Source organism: Anabrus simplex, chromosome 2, assembly GCF_040414725.1.
Source record: "Anabrus simplex isolate iqAnaSimp1 chromosome 2, ASM4041472v1, whole genome shotgun sequence".
In the NCBI taxonomy this organism is placed as follows: Eukaryota; Metazoa; Arthropoda; class Insecta; order Orthoptera; family Tettigoniidae; genus Anabrus; species Anabrus simplex.
In genome coordinates this window covers 254,780,833-254,800,273 of record NC_090266.1, presented here as the reverse complement: position 1 = coordinate 254,800,273, position 19,441 = coordinate 254,780,833, and the positions used below count along the sequence as shown (strand labels likewise).

The 19,441-nt window shown below is 35.3% G+C and overlaps 1 protein-coding gene across 3 annotated transcripts in view; it reads right to left on the bottom strand.

Annotated features, from left to right (window-relative positions):
- Positions 1-19,441, bottom strand: part of LOC136863506 (zinc finger protein 260) — a 611,998-nt gene that overhangs the window by 441,114 nt on the left and 151,443 nt on the right. For all 3 annotated transcript variants that reach the window (XM_068226143.1, XM_068226144.1, XM_068226142.1), the window contains exon 3: positions 18,679-18,881. In XM_068226143.1, coding sequence (XP_068082244.1) covers positions 18,679-18,864 — 186 coding nt within the window. In that variant the 5' untranslated portion in view covers positions 18,865-18,881. The remainder of the gene's footprint in view (positions 1-18,678; positions 18,882-19,441) is intronic.

Here is a 19,441-nt window from a genome sequence, read left to right as displayed (position 1 = left end):
TCTTTGTAAACATTAAGTCTTTTCCGTAGCTCATTTTCAAGAGTTCACAGTATTTTAGAATATAATACTTCCATTCTCTTCGAAAGTGGGTTAAAAAAAAAAATTACATAAATAAATGCAATGTAGATTTTAATTTGATAGCAGTTGTATAGTATTACTTGAAATTATGTCTGGCTCCATGGCTAAATGGTTAGCGTGCTGGCCTTTGGTCACAGGGGTCCCGGGTTCGATTCCCGGCAGGGTCGGGAATTTTAACCATAATTGGTTAATTCTCCTGGCACGGGGACTGGGTGTATGTGTTGTCTTCATCAACATTTCATCCTCATCATGACGCGCAAGTCGTCTACAGGAGTCAAATCAAAAGACCTGCACCTGGCGAGCCGAAGTCCTCGGACACATCCGGGCACTAAAAGCCATACGCCATTTTTTTCATTTGACGTAATTCCACATACTGTATATGAGTTGACTATGTAAGTACAGGAGATATTATAAGTAGAATTTTGTAAACAATATAAGTTTATTAAGGATGATATGTGTGTTTAATAGAAAAAATTAGTAGTGTAAATTGTATAATACTGTATTCTAGGAAAATGTCTTCTCATTTGCAAGTAAAGTGATTTTGTTTTTGATTAATTGTTCCCGTGAATGCTCTCCGTTAGAGAAATGTACAATTTTGTCCGAAAGTTAACCGACACACTGTGATTTGAACATAGGCGACACTGCCGCTATATTACAAGATTAAATAATAATGTGTTTACCTGTTAATTAACAAAGGGAAATGAGTATTTGTTTCGCCCAAACTAGGCATTTCTACGACAAAACGGATATTCTTTCTAGAAAATTGTACAAATTTTTAAGAAAGCGAATTTTCAGATTTTTTGGCAATAAAATTAAAAATTACTGAATAACTAATTGTGATTGTTTCTAACATATTATATTTTAAATTAGCAAGGTTGAAATTTGTCTTGAAAAATTATTTCGCAAATGGCCAAGCATTTTCTGAGTTTTGTTTTTTTCTAGACAAGGGTGGGAGAAATCATGGTATCAGTTGTTTAACATAACTTTTGAATGGAAGCATCCAGCGTGCCGCTGTTTGCACAGAATTGTTCCTTGTGATCTGCTCTGTAGGCAAAATATTTTCTGCATGTGCTAGATGCTTCCATTCAAAAGTTAAATCAAACAACTGATACCATCATTTCCCCCACATTTGTGTAGAAAAACCAAAACTCAGAAAATGCTTGGCCCTTTGCAAAATAATTTTTCAAGACACATTTCATCATTGCTAATTTAAAATATAACACATTAGAAACAATCCAGGAATAAATCAAAATTGTATCATGGCTACTTACTCTGTTATTTTCAATTTTATTGTTAAAAAATTCAACACTTTTTGGTTGCCCAAAAATGTATCAAATTTTCTAGGAGTACCCATTGTCGTGGGAATGCCTAATTTGGGCAAAATAAATACTAGTTTCCCGTTGTTAATTAACTGCTAGAAACACTGTTATTAGCAACATGGTCACCTATGTTCACATTATAGTGTCCCTAAACTTTTTGGCAGAATGGTAAGCAATTTCAGTTGTTATTTATGCAGTTTACTCGGAATTAATCAACCCTGTGAATGTTATGTTATGAAGGAAGCCGTACTTTCCAGTGTCAACTCAGTTAACCGGCAAGGGGTCGCGTCAAAAGAGTTACATGATGGGTTGCGCACGGTCAATTTGACTGTAGAGTATAAAATACCAGTTTTTATAGCAAAATGCATTGTATGTTTAAGGAGAAACATGTCCATGAAATGAAATACCAGTTTTTCTTGCAAATCACTTTGTATTATGTAAGAAAAGTATGTCCATGATATAAAATACTAGCTTTTATAGCAAAACAAGCCAGATTCTTAAAGGAAAGCATATCCATGAAACAAAATATCAGGTTGTGCAGCAAACACTGTATTATTAATGAAAAATGTATCCATGAAACAAAATACCAATTTTCTTGCAAAATGCACTGTATTGTTTAAGTAAAAATATTTCTATGAAACCAAATACACAAGAAAGCACGTTATATTATTAAAGAAAAATATATCCGTGAAACTAAATACAGGTCTTTGTAACAAAACACATTGTACTATTAAACAAAAATATATCCATGAAAATAAATAACAGTTTTCTTGCAAAATGCATAGTATTGTTAAGTAAGTAAAAATATATCCATGAAACTTGCAAAACACTTTTATACCGACAACAAAGACCATGGACGGTGAACGTCGGGAGTCGTGCACTGTGTAAAGGATAAGACAATGCCAGGAGTCGGTGGAAATGACCAGGCTTACATAAAAACTTTCCACTGACTGGTGATGAAAGTGGGGAACAGTGAATGTAAGCACGTGTAGTGGACGAGACCTTTGAAGGGTACAGGAATGGATGAAGCTTTATACCGTGAAACTATTTTGAAAGAATAAAACAGGCTTGCACCCGGTCTAAAAGACTGCAATGCGATCCCTCATGGGTTAAATGTAACTTAAAAGCTCTGCAGTCCGTCGAAAACACAAGTTCAATATAAATATTACTCTATAACTACATGTACAAAAACCATGCTGATGAACAAGGAATAAAAATACACACTATTAAACAAAGAATGACATGTTTCGTGACATGTTTTGACTTGATAGAATCTGATGGTATTCTTTTAAGAATGAAATGTGTCATTCTTCATTTAATGTGTACTTATATTCCTTGTTCAATAGTGCTCCTTTTTTTAATTTTAACCAGGTGTATTATAGTGTAATATTGCACTTGTGTGTTCGACAGACTCAAAAGCTTTTAAGTTACAACCTTGTGAATGGCCTTGCACTCGCATCTCAAATGCGAGAAAGATAAATTTATCGAGAGGAGCAAATTAGAACTTTTTCCAATAAAAAGGCAGAGGCTTGATGTTGGACCAATTGAAATTCCTGTATCAAAAAAGAAAAAAATCTTAGAATGCGAAAAATTCAAAATGACTCAATGTTGCCAATGAATGTTTATTTATCTTATATTTCTGTATTTATAGCACCAATAATAAAGTCCACGTCTGTAGTGTAATGGTTAGCGCTATTAGCCACCATCCTCAGGTTCGTGGTTTGATTCCTGATACTGCCAGAAATGTAAGATTGGCATTAGGGCTGTTATGCAGTTCATTTTCTGTAGGGCTGTGCCTGAAAAGAGTTGCACCGCCTCAAGATGAGGACACAAATTTATAGGTGATTACGTATTTGTAAAATGAAGAATTTCTGTGAGCTTTTGGTATTGTGTAATGTAATTATAATTCTACATACTGCATTTTGATATCAATTATGCGAGGTCATGACGGAATACTATAACATTTCACTCGTTGCTCTGTATTGAAATAAGATATATTATTAGACCTATTATTATTATTATTATTACTATTATACTGCCTATCATTATGACTACAGTTATAGACTACAATAGTGTGTCTACTAGTGTTCTTTAAAAATATGGCCTACAGCAGCTTACTTTGCAATTATTATTGTTATTGTTGTTATCATCATCATCATTATTATTATTATTATTATTATTATTATTATTATTATTAAATTTACTCCAAGAAAAGACCACCCCAAGAAAACCAAACAACAGAAATTTGACATAAAAAGGATTCCTGTTACGGATCTAAAAGAAGCATGGGAAAATCAACCAGCGAAAACATGGGAAGAATTCCACACCAAAATCATACAGAAGGGACGAGAAATGGTACCCTTAAAAAGGTATGCAAAACACCCCTGGTGGAACTCAACATGCAACCAAGCCCTAGAGATAAGAAAATCTGCATTTCAGAAATACAGCAGTAGAAAATCCCAGAAAAATCTACGAGAATTTTATGAGACCAGAAAACAAGTATCCAAAACCATCAGACAAGAAAAAAGAAAGCACCTGAAAGAACAACTGGACTCAATTGAAGAAAACTTTTAGAAACCACAACACAAGGGATTTCTACAGAACATTCACAGAAAAAATCCGAGGATACATTCCACAGAACTTGTGTTTCAGGAAACAAGACAAAAAATTGGCGCTTTCTAATAAAGAAAACTGCCAAGAACTTGCACGGTACTTCTCCAAACTTCTTAACTGCCCCGAACCCACTGAAAGATTTCTTGAAGAAGCATCCAGTTTCACTCATCCAGAATCACCTCCACCAAACCAGGAAGAAATTCAGAGCCACATTAAACGACTAAAGAACAACAGAACCCCAGGAAGAGATGGGATTGTTGCAGAATTCCTTAAGAATCTTGGTTCTAATTCACTCAAAGAACTTACAGAAATCATACAGAAAATGTGGAAAAACGAAAAACTCCCCGAAGACTGGAAATGTGCCTTGATTCACCCACTTCACAAAAAAGGAGACAAAACTGATGTCAACAACTAGAGGGGAATCTCCTTCCTTGAAGTCGGTTACAAAATTTTCTCTGCATGCCTGTTGAAATGACTACAAGAACAACTTGAGCGTACGACTGGTGAATATTCAGCTGGGTTCTGCCCTCACAGATCATGCACTGAACAGATCTTCAACCTCAAAACTGCTCTAAAATTCAGGGCCCTCAGAAACCTTCCAATCATCTGTACTTTCGTAGATTTCAAGAAGGCTTATGATTCAACTGATCGTCAATCTCTGTTCAGCATCCTAAAAGAACAGGGACTAGACTCCAAAATGCTAAACTTGACCAAACAGGCCCTCACTGACACGAAGTCAAGAGTAAAATTCATGGGAGAAATCTCAGATGAATTCCTGATAAAAACTGGTGTCCGGCAAGGAGATGAACTGTCACCCCTCCTCTTCAACCTCGCCCTAGATAAGGTGATGAGGGAATGGGAAAAAGAACTGAAAGCACAAAATAGCCGGAACCCAGTAAACATTGGGACACAAAAAACAAGCTTGAAATTCCATGCTTAGCTTTTGCGGATGACCTGGCCCTTTTGTCCAGCGATGAAGTCACAGCAATAAGGCAAGTTGAAATTCTCCAAGAATGTGCCAGAAACATCGGACTTCATATCTCCTTCCAGAAAACTGAATTTTTCTGTTCAAAATTAGACATCCATAGTCTCAATACAAAATGCGGACAAATCAACAGAGTCCCTCACTTCAAATACCTGGGCGAAATACTGGAACCAACCGGACAAGATAAAAGAGCCCAAAACAACCGTGCCCAAAAACTCAGAAGAGCATATGGGAGAACAATAGAAATCTACAACAAAAAATGTATGTCTCTCCACATTAACATTAAACATTACAATACTGTAATCAAACCTGAGGCTTTATATGCAGGAGAAACTCTAACGCTTCATAGAAAGGGCGAGCTGGAAAATATCCTAAAAGAAGAGCGAAAAATGAGGAAAATTTTAGGACCAAGACACACGGAAGAAGGGTACCGCCTTGAAACCCGGAAATCCACAGAAAAATTATCTAGTATTGCGGCAGACCTCAGGAAAAGAAGGCTGAAATTTTATGGACATGTTAAGAGGCTTCCAGAAACCAAACTAACCCACCATGTACTTGAAAGAGTTGATAAACTGAAGAATTTTCCTTGGATACAACAAACAAAAGCGGACATGTAGAATGCACAAATGCAACCTGAAGAAAATTTGAATCGAAATATATATAGAAAGAAAACTGGCTCAACCTGAAGAAAATTTGAATCGAAATATATATTGTGACCGTATCCAGGTCTCGGCTGAGTGAATATGGGTCAGTGTGTTACTGGGCTTGCTTTGTCGGCGTGGCGTGTGTGGCCTTGGCCAGGTGTTAACCTGTTTCTGACTAGAAGGGGTAGCTGGCTGACTGGAAATTTTAAAAAATTAAAATAAAAGCGGGCGAGAGATGAAAATAGCCAGAATATGTTTGTCTGCAATCACATCGATTTATAATAAAAGAAATATTTATAATATCTTTGGTGGCATGATATGCATAATTAAGAAGGTACACATGAATAATATTTGATTGGACCGTGTTAATAATGTCATTGCAAGCGACTAATCTCATGTTTTAATCCGTATTGAAATCTGTTGATATACAATAATAAAGTTTTATTATGAATCCACCTGTTCAATACATTATAATGTTGTCACATTTAAAATAATTTCATTAGTTAAAAGTTATATATGGGACATGTTTCGCTCTCTTATAGAGCATCATCAGCCAAATCTGAATCTCGAATAATTGTTATTTACTTAAATAATGACTTAAGAACTATTAGAACATTTTTTGACAAACTTAAAACTTATTCTATTAGAATATCATAAAATATAAAATCTTTGTATACATGGCTTAATTACATATGCTTAATAGGAAGATACATTAAAATTATGGAAGAGAGAGTGCTAAAATATAAAATAAAATAAAAATATATATATCATGTCCAAAATCTTAGAGAGACGTGAAAATCAATCTTAGGAGTTAAGTTTGAGGATTTTCTTGGCAATGAGATCTGGTAAAAAAAGTTATTTATCCCTTGTGGATAAGAGTCTATAAAGATTCAAATTATCGTCAATTTGATGATTGAACTTGTAACAGGATAAATGTTGGTCTTCAAGAAATTTAAATGCTTGGTTTCATATCACCTCGGCGAATGCTGTTGAAAAGATATGTTCTTATAGATGTCAATGACCGTTCGTTGAACTAATGGATTTGATAAGGATGATTGAAAGGGACGTAAATCAACGTTTGTATTGAAATCCGACAAACAGCAATTGAAGGGACATTCAACAAGATAAACCAAGCAGCAGCTTTCAATACAAACGTTGATTTACGTCCCTTTCAATCATCCTTATCAAATCCATTAGTTCAACGAACGGTCATTGACATATATAAGAACATATCTTTTCAACAGCATTCGCCGAGGTCATATGACAACAAGCATTTAAATTTCTTGAAGACCAACATTTATCCTGTTACAAGTTCAATCATCAAATTGACAATTTGAATCTTTATAGACTCTTATCCACAAGGGATAAATAACTTTTTTACCAGATCTCATTGCCAAGAAAATCCTCAAACTTAACTCCTAAGATTGATTTTCACGTCTCTCTAAGATTTTGGACATGATATATATATTTTTATTTTATTTTATATTTTAGCACTCTCTCTTCCATAATTTTAATGTATCTTCCTATTAAGCATATGTAATTAAGCCATGTATACAAAGATTTTATATTTTATGATATTCTAATAGAATAAGTTTTAAGTTTGTCAAAAATGTTCTAATAGTTCTTAAGTCATTATTTAAGTAAATAACAATTATTCAAGATTCAGATTTGGCTGATGATGCTCTATAAGAGAGCGAAACATGTCCCATATATAACTTTTTAACTAATGAAGTTATTTTAAATGTGACAACATTATAATGTATTGAACAGGTGGATTCATAATAAAACTTTATTATTGTATATTAATAATGTCATGCGTGAATTATAAAAATTAATAACTGAATTTTTACTTGATTTCAACGGTATTTCGGCTAGAAATGAAGGTGAAATTATTTAATCAAACCCCATAAGAATTCAGTACTTAAGTTGAATTCACTTCCTACAATGAGTGCTACGCGACGATATTTAAGGCAAGTTATAAGAGTACAAGCTGTCACATATTCATGGTTTACTCACTGCAGTCACTTCGTTCACTTCGCTAGCTGGATTTCAACGCAGAACGTCAGTGGGGATACTATCATCAGGGATAGTGGACTCATTCCTGTGCTTGACGCTTTCGTCGAATTGTGCAAACCTACGACCTGAATTAGTGCAACAAACAGACGTCGAAATAGCAGATAAATCTTAAATGTACGTTTTCGTTTCATCATAAATTGCATGTGTGCTCAGGATTTCTCTTAATTCACTTGGTACAAGTTTCAGCAATCTTCCGAGAGTGTAAACATGGAAGAGGACCTCTACATTATCATCGTCAGAAGATGGAAGTTCGTGCCACAGACTCCACACATTCCATCATGAAATTCTAAGCCCATTGACCAGTGTCGGCAGCGGTGAAATGCAAGGGCTTCAGCCTTAGAATGTGTGACTGAGGACCCAGAACTTCGATATGAAGACAACAAAATAAGTTAAGTCGACAACGTCTTATTTATATCTGTTCTATGTAGCTCTTTAATTCTACTCTTAATCTTTCTTTAGATTTGGTCTATAATATCTAGTTGATTTATTTCTCACGGTATTTCACTGGTTATTTCTTATATGTGAGATAGGACTTGTAGCTTAATTGGCATACTTGCTTGATTCATGACCACGTGTTGTTGAGTTCGAAGATGATGGATCGGTTGAAGTTAACCATCCTTTCTCATAGTACGAATTTCATTATGAAGTGTGTTAATCTGTGTCAGATGAATTTATCGAGGTGACATTTTCCCAATATTTTTAACATTTTCATGATGAATTGGACTTTTACTCGTAACTCGTGTCTACGATAGCATGTCATCAGGATATTAATTTTGAATCGAGTGTATGGATTTATTTAGAGTACATGCGTTGTGGTATATGATAACTAATGGATTAGTTAATCATCGAGACAAATTTAATGAGGATAAGACTTGTTTTGGGACGATGACAGGTTCTTAGAATTTTCCTGACTACACATTGCGTGATGAGTGATTACGATGAGTTATGGTCATCGTTATGATGTTGTACTGTACGTGTAATTTATGTGGAATTGGTACGTTTGATATGAGTCTTTGTGAAATTGAATTTTCACGTGTTAATGTAGTGATATATTTATACATGATGTTGATCATGGTATAACGGAAATACTGAATCTTTGAGATTATACGAGGTGTAGTTAATGTAGTAATGTCTTCTGATGACAAGGGTAAGTCCATGTTGATTGATGTACTCCATAATTCAGGATAATATCCTAATAGTGCTCATGAAAGTCAGTAATTCTAAGTTTAAGATAAGTGTAAATCTTACCTGAGGACCTTAAGTCTGGAAAATGGATCCTCAATTGAATATCCTAATAATGTTACAGTTTGGAACCAGGCGAGCTCACTTTTCGATATCATATTTCGTACTCACGTGGGACTTTACCTTTTAATATGTTGAAACGAGCTAATGGGAGAGTGGTGATACTGATTAACACCCGAAGATGACGTGTAAATATTGTAGATATTTCTTTCTTTGGCATTTTTCAGTAGCTAGTCATAGATTTAGAGATTTTCTAGTGTTAAGACATGTATTTTCTGTGCATTTGTGTTGTGGTGATGTGTGACACTTTGATGGTGTTAATTCATTGAGTGGACAGGATTTCCACGTTGAGGAAATATATTTTTTCTATTTATTGATTTTTCCGAGGAGTCATAATGCTAATCTTTGTTCATATAATGACCAAGCGATAATAAGTTTTGTTATTAGTTCTTACGAGGAGATAAGTGGGAAGACGTGAACAGATATACTCAACGTCTCGAATTAACTTTCAGTAAAACAAAGGCAAATTAAATTTTTCATTTAGATGTTAACAACATTTTTAATGAACAGAATTTCACTCATATTTTGTCAAGGTAGTAAACTAACTAATCTTGGATATTTTCTATTATACATTTTATTAAAATCAATGCATTTTTACAGATTGTTTGAGGAATTCTACGCAAGAACTCATTTTTTAATCCATTAAATTTTAAATTACTAACTGAATGTTTTCAAACAGAAAATTAAGTAATGTTATCTTCAACACTCTGTTAGAATAGTAGGGAAAACTAAGTTACGTGTACCATCCCATTTGTTAGTTTTTTTTTGTCACATCAAGATCAGTAGTAATTAATGTAACGTTGCGATCATTTTCATCATCATAGATGTCAGGATGGCAAATATTTTATTTTATTTGAATAAAAGTGTGATATGTTCTCTATACTCAAGACATTCTTATTTTCCGAACCCCATGTCAATCCTGCCACTTGCATTTATTAAGTCAGCGGACCTGTTGAACTGAGCACACCTGGGGTCTCTCTTGTTCGCTGGCAGACCTAGTACGGGGACAATATAGAAAGAAAATTGACTGACAAGTGGGAAGTTACTCCAGAGAATGAAGGACCAAAAAGAGCAGGTACCAAGTGGACGGAAGAATTGGAAGGGATTGGAATAACTTACCAAGGGAAATGTTCAATAATTTTCCAACTTCTTTTCGATCATTTAAGAAAAGGCTAGGAAAACAACAGATAGGGAATCTGCCACCTGGGCGACTCCTAAATGCAGATCAGTAGTGATTGATTGATTGACTGATTGATTGAAGAAATGAAGAGGATCTTTAGTCAACAGATGAAAGCATCCTGGATCCTCCGCAAACGAAATCATAAATAAAGCTTTGTGTGTTTCGAAAGGGACCATTCATGAATAATAATAATAATAATAATAATAATAATAATAATAATACAGTATGTTTGGAATTGTTAACCTATTTGTATAAAAAATTAAAATAAGTTTGTAGAAAAGTTATTTTGTATCGATTAAAATATTTAAACCAAGTTACTTCTTGCGATAGTAAAGTAAACTCGTGTCCTCATCCCGAGGTGGTGCAGCTCTTTTCAGGCACACCCCCATTGGAGGTGAGCTGCATGTACCATTCCAACCACATACCAGCCCTCCTGCCATTCTTAAATTTCAGGCAGTACCGGGAATCGAACCCAGGCCCCCGAGGACGGCAGCTAATAACACTAACCGTTACGCTACGGAGGCGGACACTTCTTGCAATTTACAGCTAAGATCCAACGTCTTTTGAAATCAATTTCGCTAGATCATGAAAGAAAGCTCTGTATTACAGTATCTATAAATGCACCCAACAGTAAGTATACAGTCCTGCTGGAACATTATGGCATTACAAAATAATAATCTAAAGACAGCACTATAAAAGGATTGAATAAATGCATGTAAACATCACATGTCCTTCAACTCCTTAGGGTCAATTGTTGATGAACATACCTCTAAGTAGTTTTCTTAGTATCCACCCGCAGCAGCACATTGCTATACGCACGGAATCTATAGCAGAATGTTTCTTACGCACACTTTGTTACACGAAGACACGTTTAATATGGTTTTGCATTACATCAGGTATTGTGGGTTAAAATATCAGTGAACAATTTTAAGACTTTCACGTGACTAGTTTGACACAAAAATACTTGATATTTTTACAACTCGACAGATGTACTTATTATTTCACGTATTTTAATTTGGTGGTTCATTCCACAATTTTAATAGGTCATGCATTAGTTACCCGATAGTTATTTTAATTCCCATTATTCTCTTTTTAATAATCTAAATGTAATAATGGTTTAGTACTTATGTTATGTAGCTGAAGATGTCCACTAGGTGGATGAAACATGCAATGATAATTTCTGTCAGGTGATGTCCTTTATCTGATTAAATACTGTAGTGTATTGAATTGGTAGATCCTTAAGTATTGCTGGCCGGACTGAATGGCTCAGACGGTTGAAGCGCTGGCCTTCTGATCCCAACCTGGCATGTTCGATCCTGGCTCAGTCCGGTGGTATTTGAAGGCGCTCAAATGTGTCAGCCTCATGTTGTTAGATTTACTGGCACGTTAAAGAACTCTTGCAGGACAAAATTCCGACACCTTGGTGTCTTTGAAAACCATAGAAGTAGTTAGTGGGACATAAAGCCAATATTATTATTATTATTATTATTATTATTATTATTATTATTATTATTATTATTATTATTATTAATTGCGTATGTTTTGCATTGCCATATGAATGACATCTAAAACTGTCAAGTTTCCAACCATGCAGCTCTAGAGAATTCAAAACTGCTTCAGAAATCTTTTCTCCAGTATGGCTTATGCTTTTAATAAAACAGAAATCTTTCAAATCTTCTACTTATATATCTAATGATTATACCTAACTGAACATTATGGAATAAATCTGGTATAGAATCTACTATGAGAGAAAAATACTTACAAGAAATGATTTCATTATCCATTTTTTAATTTAGTGATTTCTCCATAAGATGTACTAATTCGTCACAAGTTGCTGGTGGCAATTACGAAGTGCATCCTTTACCAGACTTACTAAACTGGGCAATATGTTTAGACAGGAAAGGATAATACTCCATGATTAGTTCCAAACACAGCATGAAATTTCCATTTTTTACAGAGCCAAACACCTCCCTGTTCCCACAAAAATCCAAAACCCAAGAAGCTAGTTTCTTGACCACAGAAAAAACTCTTTTTAGCACATTTCTCCAATATGTAACTTCATCTTCATGCTGAATAGAGTAATTCTTTGTCTATTCTGTTCATCTCATCTCCTCTGTTTTCAATTTTTAAATGCAGTCTTGGCGAGGGCTGGAATTTTCATGTTCATCTATTTGCACACCTGCAGGCCCCCAATCATTAAAACCAAATGTTGCAGACTGAGATGTACCACCGAATAAATTGCAAGGGGCACAAAATAATGATCCTTGGCTAGGCGAATAAACAAGATATTGATGGTTGACAATTTCTCCATTCACTAAAACCCTTTGGGGAATAGTTTATGGCAGCAAAATCGTTGTGTTCTGTCAGAATATCGCCGTGAGGTCTGGGGAAAGTCAGCATCTTTATTTAGATTTATTCAAATTTTTAACAAATAATCCTGAGATTGTTCGATGTTTTCCCAATAAAATGGTTTGTTACAACAGACACAAATTGCTGAATCTACTGCTTTAGAGTGTAGCATTTATGGTAGTACACATTCTTCCAAATTGTCTTCACTGCTGTCACTTGAATCTTCAGGTCTACACTCTTCACTTCTAGTTTTACCATTAAAATACAAGTCTAGTTGAAATATCTTCTCCAAAATTTTACTCTCGCTGTCTCTTTTCTTTGGCTTTCTTATGATACGCAACACCACTTACCCTAATTCATCCATCCATAATTGGAAAAATAAATTACTTACATTAGTTACACAATGGTATAATGTTAAACTGCTATGAAAATATTGTACAATAAATACATGTGCCTGAAACTGACTCTGAAATATACTTTATTTTAATAGTTAAAACAACACACAACCTTGCAGATACCAATTAACATTACAAGCTATTTGTTGCTTTGTTTGTTTTGTTCTATGCCTCACAGCAGGGCCTCTCAGGGTGCATGCGCGTGGTGCATGCACTGTGCACGGTGCAAAAGACGACTTGGCTTGGTTGACCAGAGTGCAGACCCCCCACTCCTCGATTTGGAGCAATAGCGCTTACTCTCTCTTTCCTCACACCTGTCTCGCTCGCTCTACCTGTCTCCCTCTGCCCCACTTGCGCCGTAGCGCTCCAAATCCGGGCTGACTTGAGCCGAGTATAGGCGAGTTGAGCCGAGCTTAGCCGAGTAGCCCAGAGACGAAGCGTTGATCCGAGCCATGCCGAGCGGCAGCGATGCACAGTGCACGGAGCTGTTGCGCCTCTGTCTGCACGCGTGAGATTTTGGGCGTTTGAAAGGCCCTGCCTCACAGCATTGCTAAGTTGAACGCCTAAAGTATAACCATCTCCCATTCGTAGGATGTGCTATTTTACACAGATATTACAAATATTACAAATTTTACACATTGTTCAGGCAGACTGTTTTGGACAAAATTTATTCAAATAATTTACGTGTTCAAAAACTAAAATCTTTCAGACGAGTGCTAAGATGTACAAGTCAAATACAAAGTAAAGAGTATCGGGCAAATATAAATAATTAATTATTAATTAAATAATTAATAATTTTTAAATTTTGCTGCCCCCAATATTTTGCTGCCCTGTGCAGTTGCACATGCCTAAATACAGGCCTCTCTATGGCAAATATTGGATTTTGACCAAACCATTTCAACAGGTAATGCATGGCAACAAGATTGATATGCAACTACAAAAATCGAAATTTCCAAAATTTGAGCATTTATAGACTTTTGAAAAAAACATTCTTAATTCTCAGAAAGATCAAAGGCCTGGTAGTGGAAGATGGTGAATACCAGAGATGTTACAATTCCAAGTGCTACATCCAGACAGAGAGGCTCTTTGACTGTACCAGAAAAAGAAGCTCACCTTTCTAAGGTCATGTGGCAAGACTGTCTCCCAACAGACTGACCATCTGCCTGTTCACTTTTTGGCAAAGCAAAAAAGTCCATACCACATGGCTGATGGAAAATGAAAAGGTTTTAAAAGAACTGGGACCGACGGACCTAAAAAACAGATAGGCTATGAGACAGATCCTAAAGAAAGTCCATGTTTTTCAGGAAAAATCAATGAAGAAGAAGAAGAAGAACCCCCTGGTCGGAGAAAAGAAAGAAGCTTTGCTGGGAGAAGATGTGATAATACTGGGCAAAAAACAAAGTCCAACGGTTGAACAATCATGGTCCCAAGTAAGGCCATTTGAAAAAAACAGCAGAAGTAGAAGAAGAACAAGAAGAAGAAAAAGAACCTTCAACCTACTGCTTAAGTTTTTTGCTTTTGGCACAATTTTCCTTAGGTATCGCTGAAAAAATTTCAATTTAAAATTAATAATTTTCTTGTTACTAACAGTAAGCAATTCTACAACACACTCTACATAATGTTAAAGTTTCTCTGACCCGTCATCATATAAAATGAAATAATCTGATATGCCATGTTGACAAGTAAAAAAAAAAAAAAAAAGTAGAAAAATGAATTAGAATGCCTGTATCACTTTTAACAGGCAGCAAAATTCTAGTATAGTGACCTCAAAGAAGCCTATAGGTACCTCCTCTAACTTATGTAGCAGTCAAATAGCAGTGTTCTCCTAACAGCAGTCAAAATCATGCCAAGTATAGGTCCGCAAGAAGAGCTTGCCAAAGAAAGCTGCGCAGAACTTTGGCAGTGTTCGGGTGGGCTTGATAATGGCACTGCACGCCCCCCTCACTTCGTTAAATCGCCTTACTGCCAGCAGTTCTTAATGAACCGTCTGCGCTGGCGGTCTGGCCAGCTGAACTGTGACCAGCGTTCGAGATAAATCTTAGCGCGTGTATGTAATGCCTTATTGTAGTTACAATCAGAGCCAGGACACATTAACCTATAGCATAATTATACTGTTGGACATGCAGAATCAGAAACATTGAATGAAATAACAATAACAACAATAACAAACAATCATGACTACAGAGCTGGGTGGCAAATTAGGAATTCATTTCTCTGTCAGATGTGTCTCGTAGTTTCTATAGTTCATCTCATTGTGATAATCCCCTGTTGTTTGGTTAGATTTGAAAACCAACAGGGCATTTGGAACAAAACCTGCATCTGAACCAGCATGTACCACTATTAATCGTTGCCCTTTTGATATAGGTGACTTCAGTCCATGAAGAGTACTGTCACTCCAACCACTTGACTTGATGTGCGAACTATGCAAATATAAGTAAATTCTTTCTTGAATAAAATTACTGTGTCCACCTATTCAATACAATTATTGTAGATACAATACAATACAATATATATACATATATATGAGCCCGGTAATCAGCATTCGGGTGACACACAGGATACCCGCAACGAGCTTAAACTTTGCCAACAGATATTGGTCTCTGTGCACGTTTGAGTTTCGGCAAGCTCTTCTTGCGGGACCTACAGATGATAAAGTGGCTTCTTGTTTTAATTAGCTGATATTTAAATCTCAACTTTCATATATGAATTAAACCATTATTATTATTATTATTATTATTATTATTATTATTATTATTATTATTATTATTATTAAAGCGACTTTGTTGTGGCGAAGTTAGGGCTCCCGGCCCTTTCTTAGACTTAACCACTTCATGCATATAAATGAAAATTTACAATATCATTTTTACAGCTTTACAATGTAAGAATTTTAACAATTTTCATTTTAATATAATTATGGTAACAGTATAAAAACTGAAATGATCTAATTTAAAGATTAAATCTTTACAACCTCAAGTATAAACTAAAGTATCCCTAACTAAACTAACTAAGTGTAACTAAAGTATAAACTAGAACATATTACAACAAACGATATTCACTCTCATTCATGCATGCTATTCACACTTGAGAAAGACTGGAAGTGCTTATAAGATGAAAATGGTAAATGATTTTAAACTTTGTCTTAGATTTAGCTTCCCTTATGTCATTGGGGAGTTCATTCCACCAGCTCGTGGCAGTGATCGTGAACAATCTGTTGTAGGTTGCAGTTTGATGTAGAGGAATTTCTAGCAGACAGCCTGACCAGGTATTGAACAGATCTAGTGAACCAAGGTAGCGAAATCTGGTGGATAGGTAAGGAAGAGTATTTTCAGAAACCACTTTATACACCAAAGTAGTTGCATGGAATCTATGTCTGTCATTTAGTCGTAACCAAGATAACTGTCTATAGTATGGGATACGTGGGCATATGGTTGTATGTCGAATGCATACCTCATGCATGCATTCTGAGCATGCTGCAGTCTCATGCCTTGCTCACTATTGATATCAATAGAAACTATCACAGTATTCAACAAAAGCGACTGAATGAGCTTTATTTTCAGGGACCAAGGAAATATATTTTTAAACTGCTTTAGGGGATGCAGGAATGCAGACTTTGATATTTCTTTTGGCACACATTCATCACAATGTTTCGCTTATAGTCACATCAAGATTCATAACCGTTTCACAATATGGAATAATGGTATTGTTTAGTGCTACAGGAGGAATTTCATATTGTTTTAAGACGTGTAATATTTTCAAAGTCCCAATGATTATTGCTTGCATTTTAAGAGGATTAATTTTGAGATTGTTACTCAATGCAAAATTACTTATGAGACTGCATTAACTGCATTAACTTGTCGTACAGCACTCCGAATTTTATCAGTTCTTGAGTGGTAGTAGATCTGCAGAACATCAGCATAAAGATGATACTTCCAGTGTATAACTGTATGTAAATTGTAAACAGCAATGGGTCCAAGTACAGACTCTTGGAGGACACCGAGGGGTTTGATAAGCCATTCAGATCTGTTATTATTTACTGTGACACACCGAAGGCGATTTTTGAGATACGAACTGAGAAAGTTTATTGCCGTCTTGCTGAAATTTAATGAATCTAATTTTGAAAGTAGCAGTTGAGGAACAACAGTATCAAAAGCACTAGAAAAATTGAGTAAACCCAGGACAGTCACTTGTTGAGTGTCCATCGCGTGTTGGATATCATCAGGTATAGTCCGCGCAACTTTTAGCGATATTATTTTGTAAGGGGTGAGGAGTAAGGAGGGAGCTCTCCCGGTTCTGATTATACTGCCAACTGAATGGAAATGAAATCTGAATTGAATCGATAATATGATCGATCGATATGAATTTTCTAAACATGTATTATCTTACGCCAACAATTGTGTCACACACACACACACACACATTATATAACATTATATTACATTTCTCGATGCAAATCTTGTTCCTAGCATGAATTTTATAGTTTGGCTTTTCTGTATACACAACAACAGTACTAGTATGTAAAGCGTACGCCAGATGTCTCACGGCAATGCATAAGCGATTCATGGTTTGTGTTTCAAAGGTGGTTGATACGAACCTCGAAGATAACCGAGGTTGACCGATTCAGCACTAGGGTGTGCATGTATCACTAAAAGGTGTGCGTACTATACTTCCAGTAAGGCAGTCGTGCTGTGTCCTTTATTGAAACCAGATTGGTAAGGGTCAAGCAGTGAGTAGTTAGTCAAGCAAGTAAGGACTTGTTCGTGTACCAAGCGTTCTAGTACTTTGGAAAGGGGTGGGAGAATAGATATATATGGCGATAAACATTATACATTTGCACAGTCAACAATGCCTTTAATTACAGAGTGCTTTGTTAACTGCTGCAGTATTACTCACAATTATTTGTTGACAACAGTGCGCTGTCTGAATGTTATCAATTATAATAATTAATTATAAACTATTAAGTGTTGTAAGGTCTCTGTTTCTTCTGTACTTTATTTTTCCAATTTCTGTAATTCTTGATCATATTTTATGTATCAGATTGCCAAAAAACGAGATATGCATTTGTATGCACTATAAAGTCTTGTAATTTGGTTCCAAATAACTTGAAACCCTTTATTAATAGCTACACATGATCTGCAACTATGGAAAAAAAAAAAAAGAAAAGTAAATATGCTCAAATCTGTCTCCTAAATATGAAGAATCTGATTACACAGCATTATGCTTACAATTTAAACTTTCAGTGAATAAATAAAAATTATTTCTCTTGTGTATGTAAACGGCATGAAAGACATGTTTCATGCTGTAAAAATGGGTCATCACTGTGTGCTGCCCTGCTCTATGCTTGATCCTTGATCTTCTATACCTAAATATGCCAATGATTTCAGGATAATGAATTACAGTACCAATACTAGACTATGGCTATTACATCAATTGCTCCCTTCTTACAAGCAAAGTATCAAACCTTTCATGTCAAAAGCCACCTTGAAACTTTGGTGACAGAAACTATGGCTGAAACTGTGTATCTACACATAAGTTGTTTGGTAGAAAATTTTCCGATGAAAGAGTATGACCGGGGGAGAAAAAAAAAAAAAAGGAAAAAAAAAAAAAAATACTATTCTCAAGCACAACAGAAATTCTAAAATGTTACCCATTACATTTTTAAAATGTAGTATGTACCACAAAAATAGCATCTACATATAGAGGCCAATCAATGTTTGTGTCAAAAAATATGGCAAAATACCTGAATGGGGAGATGCTTGTTGATTTTCATTCCCAATTCATGGTCTGATCCTTCACCCTCAAAAATACTTATGAGGAAGTCGTTCGGATTAGCACAGATTCTGCACAGTTGACTCACAGGTAATCTGTCACTCCATGCACTAGGGTCATCAGTTTCTTGCACATTATAACTTTCTTCCTCCTCCATTATAGCTGTAGATATGCCTGTTCAATCAAAACACAGAATATATAGTTTGCTAATACTTTTTAAAAATAGGCATAATACAATTTGTTTACAGTATATCACAGAGTATGTTAAGAATAAAAACCATGAAATAAATATTGAACTCTAAAACAATTTATTTTAAAATTTAGTGCACATAGTCTCGTGAATTAGAATCTCCTTCTGAACCTTGTAGCTTACCGAGTTAAAGGCAAATTGCCTCTTTATAACCAGTACATGCAGTTGCTGTTTCATGTAATGTCATCAGCCCCATGCTTACAGTTATGGTAATTTATGTTTTTTTTTTTGGGCCGATGACCTTCGATGTTAGGCCCCTTTAAACAACAAGCATCATCATCATCATCATCATCATCATCAATTTATGTTTTCCAGTCCGTCAACAAGTGATAAATTTTCAAACTAGTTTCAGATAGGAGTTCAGTTTAAACAATGAGTAAAACTGTAGGAAAAATGTACAATTAAATTGTGTTTGTGCATAACATATATTGTTCTATTCCAAGCACTTGTTGTTTAAGTCCCACATCATTTTGTATCAATCGTT